The following is an 18,045-nucleotide window of genomic DNA, read 5'->3' as shown; positions in this document are numbered from 1 at the left end:
GGTGGCCTGCAGCGAAGCATACCTCTGGCACGTTTGCAGGTGGGCACAGAGGGGCCCTCGAAGCCCCCAAAGATCTGAGGGAACAGACTAGGCACCAGCAAGCCAGCAGAACGCCAGCACTCACAACCAGGGCACTTGTACTTTCACAGCTGTTCTCTGCATTAGACTTAAGCCCAAGAGGATTTCTTGCCACAGCAAGGAGCTACATAAACAAGGCCAGCATCACGCTTCAAGCTTCCTCTCACTGGATTCTTTACAGATTTATTTAATTCAATACCTGTAACATGGGATTCCTGACACTTCATACACGTGGCATCCTAATTCACCAACAAATCAGAGCACCTTCTTGGGGAAGGAGGTTTCATTTTGCAAGTTACCAGCGCTTCCAGGGATTGAGGCCCGAGCTGGGATACAACCAGCTCTCTCTCCTAACAGCAGAGTGTGTAGAGCATCCACTGTGTTAAAAACCAAAACCATCTCCCCCACCCAATACCAAAACTTACCGAGTACTGAAGGAGGGAGGGACAGGTAGCCAGTTTCCCTCTCCTAAACTTAGAAGATATATAACACAATGTGACACTCAGGTGTTTTCCTGAAACATTACATTAAGGAGCAATAAATCAGTACAACAAAACAAAATATTTTCCTGAAAGTAAAAGTAACATCCCATGTACTGGGCACATCTATAGAAGATGTCAGACTAGGTTTTTCAAGGGATTAAATGTTCCTGAACAAAGAAAATGACAGCATGGTCATACAGAAGGCCTTTGCTGCTCGAGGCAACCTTCCCTGGCAGCTGCTTCATCTTCTCCCCTCTTTTCACACCTTCTTTCTCAGGCTGGGGAGCCACTGGAAGTAGTCACTGGAAGTGGCTAAGCGTGCAGCTGCCAACACTGCAGACAGCGTGGTAGGAGGGACATACAGTTTCCAAGACGGCCCTTGGTCGTACAGCCGACGGGCAGCACACAGGCCAGCTGCAAGACTCCCGGGAAGGTCTTTATTCTTCATTTTCTCTTCGTCTGCATAAGGAGGGAACACAGAAAAGAAAGATGGTATCTACACTGGCAATTCTAAGAGCTCCAGTTTAAAAACCCTTTTGCCTAGGCTTCACGAGGTCATGGCAAGAGGACTTTCTACTGCACACCTATCTGATGAGCCTGGCATGGTATAATCCAAGAAAGAGCCTCTCTCTCTCCTCCCAGTGCTCACCACCATTTCCCCAGAGGCAGGCAAATCAGACATGAATTGAGTAGCCCCTGCCTGGAGAACTGGGCCTCCACTCCAGACAGACGGCAGACAGCTCTGTTCCAAGGCACAAACCGGCACTGCCTTTGGCAAGTCACTTGATCTACTTCGTAAATCAAGCAGCTCTCGAATGGGTGTTGTAAATACTTTCAGCATTGGAAAGATGGAAGACTGACACCCACGCAGGGACCTTATGAGATTTAAAAAAATGCTTTTGCCCCTTTCAGTTGGGAGATGGAGAGACTCTCAGTATGAAATAAACACAGGCTAACTTATGGAGCAGAGAAACAAAGACTTCTGCATGAAAGCAGCAGCAGTCTTGAAAAGACAAAAAAAAATAATCTTCAATTCATTTGTTCCCACTAAGCATTTAGAAACCCATTTTGCTGCACAAAGGTCAAACCAATGTACTGCATCCAGCTATTTGTTATTGTTGCATCTCCATCCCAAGAAACACCAACGTTTTCATCTGTTCTAGCAAAGTAGCAGCACCGGTCTTAGGACAGCCAACAGTGACTGCAAGACTCATAGCACAGTAACAGACTGCTCAGCCTGCTGCTGTGTTAACTTTTACTGACAAATCTATTCGTACCGTTACAGTTGTCCAGTATAAATGGCATTGCCATAAGCAGAACAGAGGGATGTACAGCTTCACGAAGTTGGGCCTTGTTGGAAAATCTTTCTATCTGATCTGTGTCATCTTGGCTCATTTCTGCTGGTTGTCTGGCGCAGATAAAGGCCGTATAGAAGTCTTCCACTGACTTGAATAAGACAGCAGGCAGTGAAGACTCTCCAAGAACATGAGGTGCCTGCAAATGTATTCAAAAAACTCAGGAGAGGGTATGATTAGTGCACACTCCCTCTGTTCATTAGCTGCCTTAATCTTTATTATCTCTTAAAGTTCACAAAGAACTGAAATGTCAGCAACTGGATGATTTAAAAAACAATATAAGAAAAAAACCCCAAACAACCAAAAACTAGTTATTCACAACCTTGGCCAAAGGGCAGCTTTTCCTGCACAGCAAGCTGAAAAGTGACATTATTACAAGATACAAATCACCATGTCTTAGGAAAGAATAACAGCTGGCTCATCTCTCAGCAGCCCCACGCTGAACAAATGATGAGAGGGACAGAGGGAGTTTCTGCAAGGGAGCAGGAACAGAGTCAGAGGAAGTCCCTCTGCATTTTTCCTTAAAAATACAAATGAAACTTAAGTTTCAGGGATGATCACCCATGTCTCAGCCACAGACAGGCTATGTTTGTACTAAAGCCAATGTTTGTATTTGTTAACTCAGTATGGAGGAGAAAAATTGTGAAACTACAGACAAGCAGCAATTCACCTTGCCCAACTGTAGCTGTTAAAAAATTAGGTGCTTGCTCTCTAGGTTTCTTCTGTTGTCCAGGCAGCAGAAGAAAGGCATCCATCTTCAGAAGGAGCGAATCACCATCCAGAAGTGCTTCACCCATTTGTGAGAGTGTTTAGAGGATTAGCCCAGAACAAACCAATTGGTTTTACACAAGCAGATTTAAGCAGTTTAAATTGTCCCTCACAAGGGAACCATGAGGCACTTCTGAAGCAGCGAGGACAGCTACGTGGCTGGGCAGCAGAAAGTCAGTGCTGACAGGATGCCAAGACAGAATTTGACAGGCATCACTGGAGTCTAATTAACACAGCTACTCAGCTTGATACCACCATTCCACTGAAAACCTCTGCCTAACAAGTATTAAAAAAATACTGTGTTAGGTATGTTAGGACAAGAACAAGAACAAGGTTGAAAGAGGATTATCTCCTCTTGCCACCCACGCTATCCTTGTTGGCAGACAGGCAGTGTCACTGCCACTCCAGAACAAAGCAGAAACAGACAGCGTGCAAGGGTGGACATAGAAACGTCTGCTGGCACTGGGAAAAGCTGGGATGGAAAGAATTATAACAGGAGACTGTTCAGTTTACAGAAGAAGCAAATGAGAACGGATATCCAGTATCAACTCTTCCTTCTGATTTACACAATTAAGAACACCACCATTGAAAAGGTAATCATGAGCAGTGAAAACTGAAAAGGAGGGAATACCATTTAGTGATGCTGCAAGTGCCACAAAACCCTGAGGTCAGGAGATGAGCAGGAATCAGAGAAAGGAAATCCTCCTGTCTGTCCTCATAACTAGCTGACTGGTGCCTTTTTTCTCGCCCTGACAGCTGTAGGCAGGATTATTTTTTCATCCCACAGTCTTCCTCAATAGAAATTCTTGTCTCTTCTAAAGACTGTAGCAGGGATCACAGCCAGGGACACAAGACTTTTCTGATCCAGCTAGGAAACTCCAGTGCTTTGAAACTCACATAGTTTAATACTTGCAGGGGAGCATTTAAGTCATCTCACAAGGACCCTATAGCTATCTACCTACTTGCTTCCATCTCATCTAATCTCATCGTACTTTAGCCCTGCACTTGCTACCAGAATCTTTCCTCTTCGCCCACTCTCTCAAAGTCCCTTTTCCCAGCTTACTTTCTCTCCACCCCTTTCAGGTAACATCCCTCAGACACACTGATTCTTCCAGTGCTGCTCTAGACTATCTGAGAACCAACTTCCCCCTCATCCTTCTAGAAAGAGTTAACTGTATAACTCTTGTAATAAGCAAGAGAAACTGTAACTCTAGAAAGGCATACTCACATTTCCAGCTCTGCACTGCCTTCTGGGTCTCAACAAATCCTGAGTGATACTGGCTCCCTGCTGAACCCAGAGCACAGTGTTTGCAAAATGCCACGCTGCAGGCCCTGCTAGACTCATCATTAACCACTACTTAAGAAGCAATCTCACAACACCAGCACCACACAATGCCTCAAAGCACAGCCTAAACCGCAGCCCTTCCAAACACACCCTCCTAACTCGGGAAGAGGAAGACTCTGCATGGCCCAGAGCAGCCCCACAATAACTCCCAGTAACCCTCTGGACTGTAAATGCAGGGGAAGTAGAGGAATGAGGAAGGGCCATGTTTGATCTATAAAGTGCTCAGTCTTGTTTCCACAACACCTTGATGTGTCAGTGAAGACCTAGTGAATCACCAATAACACCAGAAACAGGAAAGAGCAAAATGTATAGCTCTGAGTCCATGCTAACAGCCAGTTCTTTCTTTGCCAGTCACTTTAAAAAAAAACAACCAAACATGTCAAAGCAATCAAATGGTTATTCAAATAATTAAAACCAAGAACAACTCCTCTTCACAGCAATAGCTGAGAAAAATGCCCTTACCTTAACCACTGCCATAAGCTCTGTAGAAGTTTTGTTTGTATCCTCCTGTCCAAGTTCAGGGTCTTGGTCTGCTGTTCTTGGGATGCTCGCTTCATCCAAAAGTGGCCACACATCCCATATTTCATTCTTAGTAGACAGGCGTAGTTGCTAAGGAGATGGACAAACCAGGAAAAAGTATAGCTAGCATGGATAGAAGAAAGCAGGACACACTGGAGTGAATTACAGAGCCATCAGATGATAACACTTGGGAGATTAACTGAGAGAGAAATGCCAAGGAGCTTTCCTGTTCTGCTCAGAGTTTTAACATTTCTATCCGGAGAAGTCTGGGCTAAGTAGAAAGGACAGAAAGAACATGGAAGGACAGGAAATAATGTGACCAAGAAACTAACTGTGATTTTGACTCCTCTCCTCCACAGTAAAACTTATCACTTGGGAAGTACAGTTTTATTCAAGCAGTATTTTCTGGTTATTGCTTGCTGCCTTTAAGAAATTTTACCATGGATAAGTGTCTTAATGTAGCAGAGCTGATACAACACAGTGTCCAGCCATTCTGCACTTAAGGCGGGGGGGAAGTCGTTAGTCCTGACTAGGCAAATCTAAGATTGGACAAGGCAAAGGGAGTTAACCACTGCTTAAAAGGAGTTACCAGGAAATGCTAGCTAAACTGTAACAAGTGTTGTATTAGACACATTTCATTCCAGTTCAAAACATAACGGTCACCGATGTTCATGTTAGTGATGCACTCAGGAAGAGAAGGAAACATTTTTGACAGCTAAACAGAACAGCAGAGAAGGAAACATTTAGTCTTACACAATGAGATCTACAGGACCGTGGTTTCTGGAAAAGGATTCTAATAAGACTCTTGAAATCAGACATAAGAAAACCTGGAAGCATTTACACTCCTCTAGTCTCCCAATCACCAGCTACATCTGACATTTACAGAAATGGATCTTGCTACAGTTAACTAGTTAGGGTACTCTCCAGATTTTTTCAATTAAAAAAAATAAATCACAGTAAACTCAGATTTGCAGTCTTCGTCACACTAATTTCTTCCACATACCTAAAGCTGCTGGTTTGCGTCCTTCAGTTCAGATGATGTATCAACTGTGCACAGACATTAATATCCAAGATATACAGCTTATTTAGAGCTTCTCTAGCACAGAATTGCAGTTGGCTAAAACAAAACCTAGGTAAAATAACTGCTTTACAGGCTACGAACATTGCACTAACTTTTATTTCAGAGAAATGTCAGAAAAGCAGCCTCAGAGCAGGCCCACTGCTGAACACTTCAACAGCTGACACTTACTTGAGAGGTGCTTTGGCCCCTATAGTAAAGTGTGTCATTAAAATAACATTTAAATAACACAGAAAAGTAGAGCAAGAGAGTAGACAAGTGTTCCTGGTGTTTCTAACAGTACCACATTAGTTTGCCCTTAAGACCTGGGTTTTAAGGTAACAAGCCGTAGCTGTATACGGCAGCCTAACCCCCTGCAACAACCAGGATTGCAAATCACTTACTTTCAGGTAAGTTTAGAATAAGCAAGACCTTTAATGGAAATAATATACCACTAGTTCTTCTGGTCTTTTCCCACATTGAAATGATACCCTGAGTTATTACACATCCTTTGCCAAACCCGAGATGTGAGAGGGAAAACAAACCACTTCTTGGCTCCTGGGGGTGCAAAACATGAAAGTGCTACATCAAACTGATCTAGAGCATCTGGTACTGGTCTAAGTTCTCAGAGTCCATTCTCTCTCCAACTGAAAAATTATGGTGCATGAGGGAGGTTACAGAAATCACTGAGCACAGACTCCCTGAAGCCTGCAAAGGGATCAGAGGACAAGCAGCTAGAGATGCTTTTATGGTGCACACTTTTTATATCGTGGTTCCTCTTGCTTTTTAAAGAAGTGAAAAACAAGTCTTCAAAAAAACCCCAACAACTCCACAAAAAACCTGCATGGGACTAAACCATTACATGTCTACTGACCACTGGAGCCAATTTCACTGAATGATAGCTACACCACAGCTGAACTCCCACCTGGTCACACAGTTCATCCCCACCCAGCGCTGAGGTTGCTATTTCACTATCTGCAGCTAGAGATTCCTGCTGCAAGCAAATGTCTGGGTCCACCGGTTCAGCATTCTCCTGCTTTCCACTGGGCTGAATGTACAAGGCCGAAGGATTCAGTTCCTCGAATCCCTAGGAACAAACAAAAAAACCCACCCAGTACAGTCAAGAAAACCATGTTGTAACTACCACAAAGAATAAAAAGGATTCAGGAAATTCCTAATAAGGTTTATGAGGAAGCACACCACCCACAAGTTAGGTGCAAATGCTGGCAGGAATTGTCTTAACCATAAAAACCAACTCCTCTCCCTCCAGCAACAAAGTAACTCAGCAATACCCTCCTCCTCCCAAAATTGGACACACCCAAAAATACAACCCTAGGATCTAATCCTGCCAAAACATGCATTCTGCATCTATTGAATAAAACAAGATACAAGCTCCAGGCTGTAAAGCCTGACTTTCTGCTGAGATACAATATCATGGCAGTACCTTTCTAAGGGTTTTCATATCCATGTGGTTCTTACTGAAACTGAGCCGAGACATTCAGATAATAACACAGATGGGCCTAAATCGTAAATGCTCTCTGCGCTGGCTTACAACTTGAATGTCTGTCCAAGGCACAACGTGCAATCTACCATGGTTACGTTGTACTTTTCACTGGCAAAGTAAGAGACTTTTAAAACCAAGACCATTTCCATAATTCAGTTTGTTAACGGCAAAATCAATCCTCAATGCCTAGGGCAGACAAGGCCAAAATAATTTATTCAACTATCCTGTTCCTCACTCAACTGACTTAAAGTAGTGCTACATAGCGGCAGGGGCAGACAATAAAACCTAATCAACTTGCTCTCATTAATTGTTTGGATGAATCTGGGGCCTCAACTTATGACTAACAAAACTGACTGAATTAACAATGGGTAGTGAAGTAACTGACTTCTCTTAACAGCCTCTCAATTCCAGCTCAGTTTGGCCTTATGCTCAGAACATCCATAGCTATTTTACTTTTTCATGTTATTTATACAAGCTGTGTGTCAGCTCCCGATGAATCTGTAATACTAGCAAGCTAAGGATGAAAATAATTCATTCTACTAAACCAGAACATCTCTGCTGCATCATCAGATTCCACCTTACAAAAAAGCCAGCTCTCACCATAGAGTCAGACACTGTGGGATGCAGTCACAAAACAGTAAGTTGCAGGAAAGCAGGGAATACTAGTATTGCTTTTCACAAAACTACTTGCTTCAAGCTAAAGATCTTCGTATTACACGTGCCCAATCGATCCTTTCCCTGCCCTCCCTTTCAGCAGCACACTCCTTCCTCCTGACCTGCGAAGGGACGTTCTCTCCGCAGACATGAGCGCATCCCCCATCCTGCAAGACACAGTGGAAGTAGACATCCTCTTCGGTGGACGTGTCACACAGGAAGAGATACAAAATGCCATTCACATACTCATCCACGATGCCCACAAGAAGCTTGGAGCTACACAGCTCCTTGAATAGCAGAGTTGCTGCACTGGACCATGTACCCTGCAGAAGAAGCAGGAAGGTAAAGTTCCTATAAACAGACCAACATCCACTGCCTGCGACTTTCCCTTGTGGGCATTTGTCAGAAAGGCAATTAAGCTATGTCTATTAGGCTAGGGAGACAAATACAGCAGTTAGGCAGACAGGCTTCGCAGCACAGAATGAAATCTAACTACCCAAAGCCCAAAAAGCCCCCCTTTCACCCTAAATACCTTTTTCCAAACATGGTTCGATGGCATCCACCAGTGATTTTATCACAATTGCCTAAAACACAGTTATTTGGGTTTTGTTTTTAATTCCTGGAATCATATGATTATAAATGTTAAAAGTGTCAGAAGTTTTTAAGGAGCTGCTAAGCCTCATTGCAATGAAAACTGATTCTTTAACCCTCAAAAAACTGCGGAAATAACTTTTAAAATAATGTCTTTAAAACACAGAAGCAGCAACTCTGCTCACATGCCTTACTTCAGAGACTGTATTTCTCAGGCTTCTTGACCAAGAGGTTTCCCAGCACAGAGGAACTTTCTTACGACTTCTATAATTCTTTGTCTACACTGTTGCATCAAACCATCTCACTTAAAGCTCTGTCACTGAAGATTTTTTTTAGATCAGAGAGCTGGAGCTACCAAGGCTTCAGAAGGACTCTGGAAAACTACTGGCAGGGGAAGAAACAAGTTTGTGCAGCAATACAAGCAAGAATACTCCGATCATAAGGAAAACAGTAGAAGGGAAATCATTTGCAGAGATAGAGTCTTAAGCAGTCATCCTCTGCTGAACATTAACAGCAGCAATTCTGCTGTAAACATCAATAGAACCTGAATTAATCCAAATGTTTGCTCTTTATCAGGAGAAAAAAACCAACCTCTACTTTATAGCTCTCATATATACGTCAATAAATGAAACTGCATGTGAACACATACCTCCACGGGCTTTACCCATGCCAAGGAACATGGGATTGCCTGAGCAGGGAACTTCAGGTAGCACCACCTACAATACAAAACAAAGCCATCACCATTAAAGAAAGAAAAAGAAAATTAAAAAAGGCAAAACCAGGCAGAAGAGCAGAACTTCCTCCTCTTCTGGGTTTTAAAATCAACTTAGAATACAGGCACACATATTGGATTTTGTACTTATGACTGAAACCCAACAGCAGCTTTTGAAAACACTCCATAGCCAGAGATTGGGCACAGCAAAACCAGCAGCAACAACTTAAGCCTTCCTTTGCCCAAGCACCTTCCCATCAAAACCCCTCATGATTACAAAGTTATGGACAGAGTACAATGACTTTTGAACCAAAGAATGCAAATGGCCAGGCATAAAAAGAGGCAAATGAGGGGGAAGAAGCAAATATGGAAAAGGTACTGAATTGCAGAGAACAACTACCTTTGACACTGCAAACACATCCCACCTGGACTAATGTTTATTCAGGATGCCTACATCCATTCACAGAACCCAGGAAGGGTCGTGGAGCTTGCCCCAAAGTAGCAGAAAGAGGAAACACTGAGGAGCGACGGCAGCAATAAGAAAGGATTTAGACCAGAGTCCCTGTGAGGGAATGATAGACAAGTTTGATGAGCAAAGGGCCCAGAGCGATTAGCAAAGCAGGTCTTAAACGTCACCTCAAGCATTAGCATGTAAGCAAGGAAATGCCTGCAAGGCACCATTACGAAATAAAACCCAAGATCCTTTCTGGGAAACTACATGCTGAGATATCTTTCTGAAGAAAGACAGGCCAGCCAGCCTCATCTTGATCACTGGGAAGGAGAACTAATCCTGGGAACCGTTTCCAGGCCCACGAAGGACAAGAAGGTGACTGGGACTAGCCAGCACGGATTCACCAAGGTGAAGTCATGCTTAACCAGCCTGACTACCTTCTACAATGACACAACTGGCTTGGTAGGTGAGGGGAGAGCAGTGGCTATTGTTGACCCTGACTTCTGTCAGGCTTTTGGCACTGTGTCCTGCAAGATCTCACAGAGAAGCTAATGAAGTATGGGCTGGATGAATAAACAGGGAGGTAGACAGAGAACTGACTGAAGGGCCAGGCCCAGAGAGCGATCAGTGGTTGTGATCAGTCTAGTTGGAGGCCACGAACTAGTGGTGTACCCCACCTAGTCAATGCTGCATCCAATATTGTTCAACATCTTCATTAACAATCTGGATGATGGGGGAAAAGTCTACCCTCAGCAACACTGCTGATGATACAAAACTGGGAGGAGTGACCGATACACCAGAGGGTCACACCACCATTCAGAGGGACCTCAACAGGACAGAGAAATGGGCAGACAGGAGCCTCATGAAGTTCAACAAAGACTTGCACTTGGGGAGGAACACCACCATGCACCATGATATGCTAGGGGCTGACCAGCTGGAAAGCAGAGTTTTTACCATGAGGGTGATCAAGCAGTGGGACAGGTTGGCCAGAGAGGCTGCAGTCTCCACCCTTGGAGACATTCAAAACCTGTCTCGACATGGTCCTGGGCAGTCTGCTCTGGGAGGGAGGTTGGACAGGATGACCTCCAGAGGTCTCTTCCACCCTCACCCATTCTGCAATTGTCACCTATGTGTAATTTACTTACTTGAGGAATCTCAGCCGAGACTTTTGGACAATTTTGAGGTTTCCATAATCTGGGTAGAACACCTCTACTTCTTTATCATTGACTACACAGTGGATGACAACACGATACCACCATTCTGAGTCAGTTACGCAGCAAAGCTGTCCAGGTTGTACTGAAGATTCAGGCATGATATAACGATCAGAAACAAGTTTATTTGAGTAACACTGTCTGCAAAAGACCATAAAGAGAAACTGTGCTTGGTAGGATGCAGGAGATGAACACAAAATATACAGGGCTTTGTATAGCTCCTGATTTCTCAAAGTTCCCATGGTATTGTTATTCAGGAATTGTTTTAATGGATTCTTTACATATCTGTTCTGCGACACTTAAACTGAAATGACCATAAAAAATGCCAACCCAAACTTTTAAAGTTTGAATTATATTCTTGGGGTCACACAAAAAGATAATTAACGGGGATTAATCAGAGACTAAAGACAGTCTTTCTAGTCATTAATTTTTAACATTACCTTGACATGTCAGTACTTCTTTAAACCAGGTTCTGGAGTACTGACTCACACACACAGAATCTGTATACAGAGTCTGCAATCACTTACATGTGCCCCACAGACATCAAGCAATTACTCTGGCACACAATTAACAGCAACTGCAGCACTGTTGTGGTGGAATAGTATCCCAAATGCATAATGTAACTGACACAGACACTGATGGGGTTTTGCCTTCAAATATAGGTATGACAAAGGCCTAGTACCTGTGCTTTTTGGAAAGCACTGGAGATGGAAGTAAAAGCCTTAACTGAGCACATTAGCAACAATAGCACAGACAATACAGAGGTGCAAAGGAACGCTAATAAGTTCCTCTCCATAACCTTTCCAGGCTGTTAAAGTTTAGGACCGTCTAGGACACAGCCAAACTACCATGAATTGCTATTAACCGTACTTACTGCTTGCTAGTTAAAAGGAACAGGTAAGCATTATGAGTGTGTGTTTCAGTACAGCACTGGCATCTCCATTTCAAGTAATCAAGCCAGCAATGACCATCACTAACAGCTGGGTGCCCTGCTCCCTCAGCACAAACACACACACAGTACATAGTAGTAGTGAATCAGCACAGCACGTCCGCACCTCATCTCAAACATCATATCCTGCAGTTTATCAGATGTTTCCCTGCTGCAGATGTGGATGTAGAATTGGCTAGGAGAGATGATGAATTCCACAGAGACTCCCACCAAGCACCTTCTCTCCAGTGGTGGTAAACTGCAAAGGCTTTTGTCCTGAACAGCATCTGGAGGGATTTCTGGAGTCATTATCAACTTGTCTAGCAGGGACTGCTCCAAATCTTGAAGCTACAAAGGGATAAGAGGAAGGTGGCACTCACATGTCTTGTCATGCACTGAATACACATAACTGGCCTTTCCATTAAGGTAAAAAAACGTTCTGCTCTCCTGGGGACCTGTGAATTACTGATTATCAGAGAATCCCAACCAACTGGCAAACTTGGATTAAAACTTTCCCTGTGATAGCAGCCTTCATTTTCATGCTCTCTCTTCCTTCCCTCCAGTGTGAAGAGGGGTACAACAAAAATACCTTGCTCGTATTCTTGCAAGGAATAAAGGAGAGGAATTGAAGCCTTGTCTAAACACATTTAGACAAACGTATTGAATGGCTATGGCTAAAACAAAACAAAAACCTGCACCATAAAAACCCAAACCAAACCCAACCCACCTGTTTGTTGGATTTTACCCAAAAGATGCTATTTCTATGTTCCACGACCATGAAAGGGTACATGACTGAACCAACAAAACTCTTAATCTGAAAATGTTTCAAAAGTGACAGAAGGCACAAATACATCTCACTTTCACACTAGAGCTATTTCCCCAAGGATAAACACAAACAAAACCTACAAATTCTGTTATTTTCTCACTCTAGACAAATTATACAGAAGAATAATTTTGCATTATTCTTTAACTACTAAAACCATTATTTCTCTTGAACTAGTGTGGATGGGAACCTTAATCAGACATCAGCTACCTTCACTGCCTCAAGAGCTTTCTTTTGTGCCAAACCCCAGCACTCCTTCAATGATCAGAACTCAAAATTGTTTCAGTTTTACTCATCATGAATATGCTACAAGTTATCACTGTATTAGACACCAGGCAATGTATGGGAAGTTTGTCTGCCAGCACACCCCTGTTGTTTATATGGCTAAATTCAACCACAAACAATGGGGTTTTGCAATACTGGCTCTTTTAACTGTGTTTAAAACCAGCACATAAGAGTCTCTCCTTCCACAGACTGAGCAAGGGCTAATGCCCTTGGATTTTTTTTTCTGAGTTAAAAATTTTGACTAAAATATTGAGTTAAACAGTGGAGTTAATATTTTTGAGTTAAAAAGCAACCGAGGGAGTTCTTGCCTGAGCAGCAGCATCACCTCTAAAACCCCCTTGTGTTTCATGGATTTCCTCTAAGAATTGCCTGTTAATAGCAGCATTTCTAAGGGCCAGTTTTGCCCTGAAAATGCTCTTCATATCAGACTGTTAAGGGCACAAATGATCTGTATCATATAGCTCAAACACTGGTGGTGACAACTGACATATCTTTGAAAGACATAGAAGACATCTACTTAAAAACATGTTCACAAAAGCAGCAACAAAAGGATAAACCAAGAGAACACACTATAAAACTAGGCTTACAAGAGGTATGGCTTACAAGACTGGCTAACTCCTCGCCCTAAGCTGAACTGGCAGCCGTCAGATGGTGTGGATGACATCCTTTCCTCTGCTCAGGGCAATGAGAAAAAGCTGCTGAGAGCAGCAGCTCTATATACTTCACCCTTCTCAGGGCTGAGCAGATTGACTCAGCCCTTTTCTCTCATAACAATTCCACTATTAGTCTCTCGTAACCGGATACTTGGATACCTTGCAGCAGAGTAACGATCAGTTTGCATCTTTCCCCTCCACCTTGCGGCATCCTTATGAAAAAGTGTTCACTGTATACCCAAACTAACACATTCCAACCTGCTTTCCTCCTCTTTAGAGGATTTTTAAAATAAAATGGCAAACTTGGTGTTTCATGACAAACACTAGTTGTACAAACACCCTCCAAGACTTACCCTGCAAGGACCTTTAAACAGGCTTCCTCTGTGATAAGCAAGAACAAGTATCTGGGGCTACCTGGACCATATTCCCCCTTTCTCATCCTTCCCACAAGTTTAATCTAGGGGAATTCCCTGTGGACTTCATCACACCAAAACCAAATTTTTCTTTCAAGGATCAGAACAGCCTGCCCAAAATCTCTAAAGGGTATGTTTTATGAAGTGCCATGCAAAGCCCAGCCTGTAATCCCAGGCTTTCAAGTTCATTAGTACACAAAACACCAAAGTCAGGAAGAATTCCTAGGACCTTTTCCCTACCTATGTGCTCCAACTGTGCAGTTGCATACAGCCACGAGACAAGCTTGGCAGAGGGAATAACTCTCAGTAGGAGGATTTTCCCAAGAAGGCCTAAAGATGCTCAAAAGAAAAAAAAAAAAAAAGGAGGGGGGACAAAAAATTCTCCCAATCCAGTTTGGCAGTTCAGAGCCTCTGTACTGTTCTTCTCCATCCCTTTCTAAAAATACAGTACTAAACAAACAAAATCAAAATTTTCAAAGTCCAACCAAATAGCAGAGCTGAGACTGCAGGAATTAAGGTTTCTGAGAACCACTGCCCAGCTCTGCTAGACACTCAAGCCCTGACTACTGCAGCAGGGGAAATTTCCACACAGCTAGCCTCAGATTAAGTTATTTAAGTCCAGTTTCAAGAAAGCACACCAAAATGTATCACCACTCTTATCAGGGAGCAAGATTATACCTAATTGACCTCAGATGATGTGCAACATAGTTCTCAAGACCAGAAAGAGACCAGAAAAAGACCTAGTTTGGATGACATATAAAGCTACATACCAGGTCAGTATGAGTCTGTCACCTCCAGACTCATCTGAAAACAGCTACAAAAATTTTTGGAAGCAGCAGTTCATCAGCATCACAAATAAAAGCAGTAAAAAAGAAAAAAAATTATTAACCCCTGGATTAAGACATGAAAAAGCTACAGATTGCTTGTCCAGCCGCTTACTTGTTTGAGGCCATCACCCAAATCTACCGCTTGTGTTTCCACTGGCTCAGACTTCTCTTCTGCTGTCAGGCAGAAGTTCTCTGTCCCCTGGCTGGGGGGCTTCTCAACTGCAGGTACTGCTGCAAAGACATTAATCTGGCTGTTAATTCTTTGTTGGACTAATGCAGTGTTACATATTAAGTACAAAGAGAAGACATCTGAAAATGAAAGTCTGAAAGCACTGGTGCTGTTTTCCTTATCTCTTGGAGCATTCAGAGCCACCACAGGCACACAGTTTCACTTGAGAGGCTTCCTTCACTGTATTAGTAAAAGAAACCAAACCAAAACACACTTGCTCTTGTAAGCATGCTAAGGGTTAATTGCTAGAACGATGCTAAAATGAACTCCCAGGAAAGTCAGAAATTTGGCAGGAACTGTATGTGATTTTCTGCTTTCTCTCATAGCTCCCGTTAAGGGAGCACTGAGGACGTCCACAGCCTCTTCTGTTTTGTTTTGTGGAACATCGTAGCTGTGCTGTTCAGACGAGGACTAAACCTTCAGTCTCAAAAAGTGCATTGGAAAGGCTTTAGCAGCCTGCAGAACAGACATTTTTCTAGAATTACTAGAAATTCCAGTCACACACACACACACACATTCAAGAAGTCCATACTCTGAACAAGCTAAACGTCCCTTCTTTCACCTCACACCAAAAAATGGCGGCAACCTGCAGAAAACTTCCAGTTAAGCTCTCTGTTACCAACACAACTGCCTTGTGACAGCTGCTTCTGCAGCACCCCACCACCCTTCTGTGTCAAAACCTAGGGGAACTGGGGCTACTACAGCAACTGGAAGCACAGTGACATTCACTTGAAACACAGCTGCTTGGCCATCGTGCTTGCGAGAGCTACATGCTTAACAACACACTCAGGAACACAGTTAAATAACACACCGCCTCACCTTGCGGTACCTCTTCTTTCTCTTTCTCACTTGCCAGGTACTTCTTCAGGGTCAGCAAGGAACCTGCTTTTGTCTGTTCAACCACAATGATATCAGACACACTTCTGAGGACATCAAACATGGATAAAAATCCATATTGTGTGTACTGGAATGCCCGGCCAAAGCGTCTGAAGAAGGCCTTATCAAAGTCCAAGAGCAAAAGCGGTGAGGAACTCAGCAGATCCTGCAGCTCAGCCTTCACTCTTGCTGGCAGGACAGGAGCTCTGCCCCTCCGAGGGAAACTCTGTGGTTTATTACAGGGAGAAGCAGCATGTGCCCTCGCAGCAACACTCTTCCGTGCCCTACCACTTTTCCTCTGTCTGGCAACCAGTCTGGCAATCGCTTTGGTGGTCTCATCTGCAATGGCTAGAACAAAAAGAAATAAAGCTGTTACACTACTGAAACAACAAATCATTAAAAGCTCTACACAGGCAAGTCTCCTTCCCTTTCTTTCTGCTTCCCTCCCTCATCCCTTTTCAGAAGCAGGTGTCTCCTTCAAAGGCAATCACATTAAATCGTGGCTGATTTCCAGCAGGGCAACAAGTTTTCCTCTCCTTTTGCAAACTGGCCTGAACCATTTTTAACAGCCAACAATCAATTTCCACCCTCATACCTATAAATCCAGATCCAAGTAGGAAGGTAGGTCAAATTCTTGGATACAGGACAACAAGAGGAAACCCAGCTGCTGCACATTTTGTTGGTAAAACAATAAACGGCACATTGCTCCCCTCAGCTGGCATCACAGTAAACACTCACTATAGGGCACCCACCTGCCCAGGCAAGGTCTCTCTGGAGAGCAGCCCAGGTCTTTTCCTCACTTTTAAACAACTTTTTCTTGTCCTACTGTAGCACTCAATTTCACCCCTTCTAATCAACTCTTCGCGCCTGTCATTTGTTTCCATAGCTCCTCCCCAAAGAAAAGGAAAGCGTTAGGTTTTTTGATACAGACTGAACCTCCCATGGGGTCAGGTAAGGAAACATTTACGGCCTTTCCTGAGGCGCCCCTTCCCTGTTTTTGGCTCCTGCAGCAGTCTGTGTTTACAGGAAATGTGATGCTTACCATTTCTAGTGTACACATAAGAAACATTACTGTAGTTTCTGAATGCAAAACATCAAAAAATAACTAGAAGCCTGTGTGATTCTTCAGGACAAAAGAGCAGAAAAGCATTAAAAGGCAGATCAAAATACAGGAAGAAACAGCAAAGACAAGAAATTAAACAGAGCTATAGGAGAAAAAGAATAATGAGATATGTGACCAACTGCTCCGGGAATTCATCCTGCACATCCTGTTTTGGGGCATCACTTCATACCAGTATGTGGTTGCAAACAACTCCTCCATCTATAAGGAAACAAAACCTCACCTTTGAGAATAAAAGTGCCTTTCTCATAAGGACAGACTCTGACAACTTCAGGCATATTTGACACCAGCTCCAAGGTGGATTGGAAGCCCAGGTCACGTAGAGGGAGAGGTCTGCCAACCATGGCCATGTACTCCTGCTCCAGCTGCCTCGGGGTTAAGCCCTCTTTGGCAGCCACTAGCAGTGATCTCACCTCCTTCTTCAGCAACTCCATAAGCTGCACCTGCTTCGAAGTGTCCGCACTACAGGGGAGACAAAAGCAAACAAAAGACAATTTAAAAATTTTTTTAAAATTTCAGCTCATCATTAATTTTGACTTAACCTTTATCAGATGTTTCTGTAGCTGAGGGCTGCACAAGGGTCCAACCACTGCTTGTCAGATACTCCTGCTGCAGTATCAGCAGGCTGGGGCTTCAGTCCTCTTTTTTAAAAACAAATCGTGAGTCCATTCACTTCCAAATTTCAGTACCACAGCTACTCAAATACAGGCAAAAGCCTTTTTACCACTTAGCTGCTGAAAGCTCTTGGGGGGAGAGGGCTGTAAGCCACATTCACCACAGCTACTGCCTACCAGCCCCTGTATTTCCTTGCCTGCACCCCTCGAGCTGCCACCCCCCAGCACCCCTGGTCCCCAGCCGACTCAGCCTGCATTTGCTGCCTGTCCCCGTGGGGTGACAGCCCTTCCAAGCACCGCACCCCCAAAGCCCAGCGCGCCTCCAGACCCCTGCCCCAGGGAGGGCCCTCCACACACCCTGCCGCCCCACGGAGACCCCTGCTGCCTGAGGGAACCCCACAGGCTCACTGCTCCTCACAGGGATCCCTGCGTCCCTAAAAACCCAAACCTCTGCCTCAGCAGGATCACCACCCCCCGAGGAGACTCCCGTACCCCTCACCCCCAGCCCGGGACCCCCGCGGGCCGCCGCCGCCCTCACGCACCCCGCCAT

The 18,045-nt window shown here is 44.0% G+C and overlaps 1 protein-coding gene across 1 annotated transcript; it reads right to left on the bottom strand.

Moving 5' to 3' along the window:
• Positions 1-202: 202 nt before the first annotated feature.
• Positions 203-18,045, bottom strand: TDRD5 (tudor domain containing 5). Its single transcript, XM_040610854.1, has 12 exons — positions 18,038-18,045; positions 17,105-17,343; positions 15,705-16,109; positions 14,769-14,887; positions 11,783-12,003; positions 10,662-10,868; positions 9,003-9,069; positions 7,885-8,085; positions 6,530-6,691; positions 4,491-4,637; positions 1,838-2,054; positions 203-1,019 (listed from the first exon to the last, which is right to left on the bottom strand). The coding sequence occupies exons 1-12, from the start codon at positions 18,043-18,045 to the stop codon at positions 820-822; spliced, it is 2,193 nt and encodes a 730-aa protein (XP_040466788.1). The 3' UTR covers positions 203-819.

Source organism: Falco naumanni, chromosome 11 (genome assembly GCF_017639655.2).
Source record: "Falco naumanni isolate bFalNau1 chromosome 11, bFalNau1.pat, whole genome shotgun sequence".
In the NCBI taxonomy this organism is placed as follows: domain Eukaryota; kingdom Metazoa; phylum Chordata; class Aves; order Falconiformes; family Falconidae; genus Falco; species Falco naumanni.
The sequence above is the reverse complement of the archived record's forward strand: the minus strand, read 5'-3'. Positions and strand labels throughout refer to the sequence as shown.

Bases quoted from the DNA above. Each gene is read 5' to 3' on its own strand.
- TDRD5 (XM_040610854.1), bottom strand. The intron at 14,888-15,704 runs GTGAGGCGGTGT...ATGTCTTTGCAG, and splicing joins GAAAGAAGAGGTACCGCAAG to CAGTACCTGCAGTTGAGAAG. The intron at 10,869-11,782 runs GTGCGGACGTGC...GGTCTTTTGCAG, and splicing joins GATATGATGTTTGAGATGAG to ACAGTGTTACTCAAATAAAC.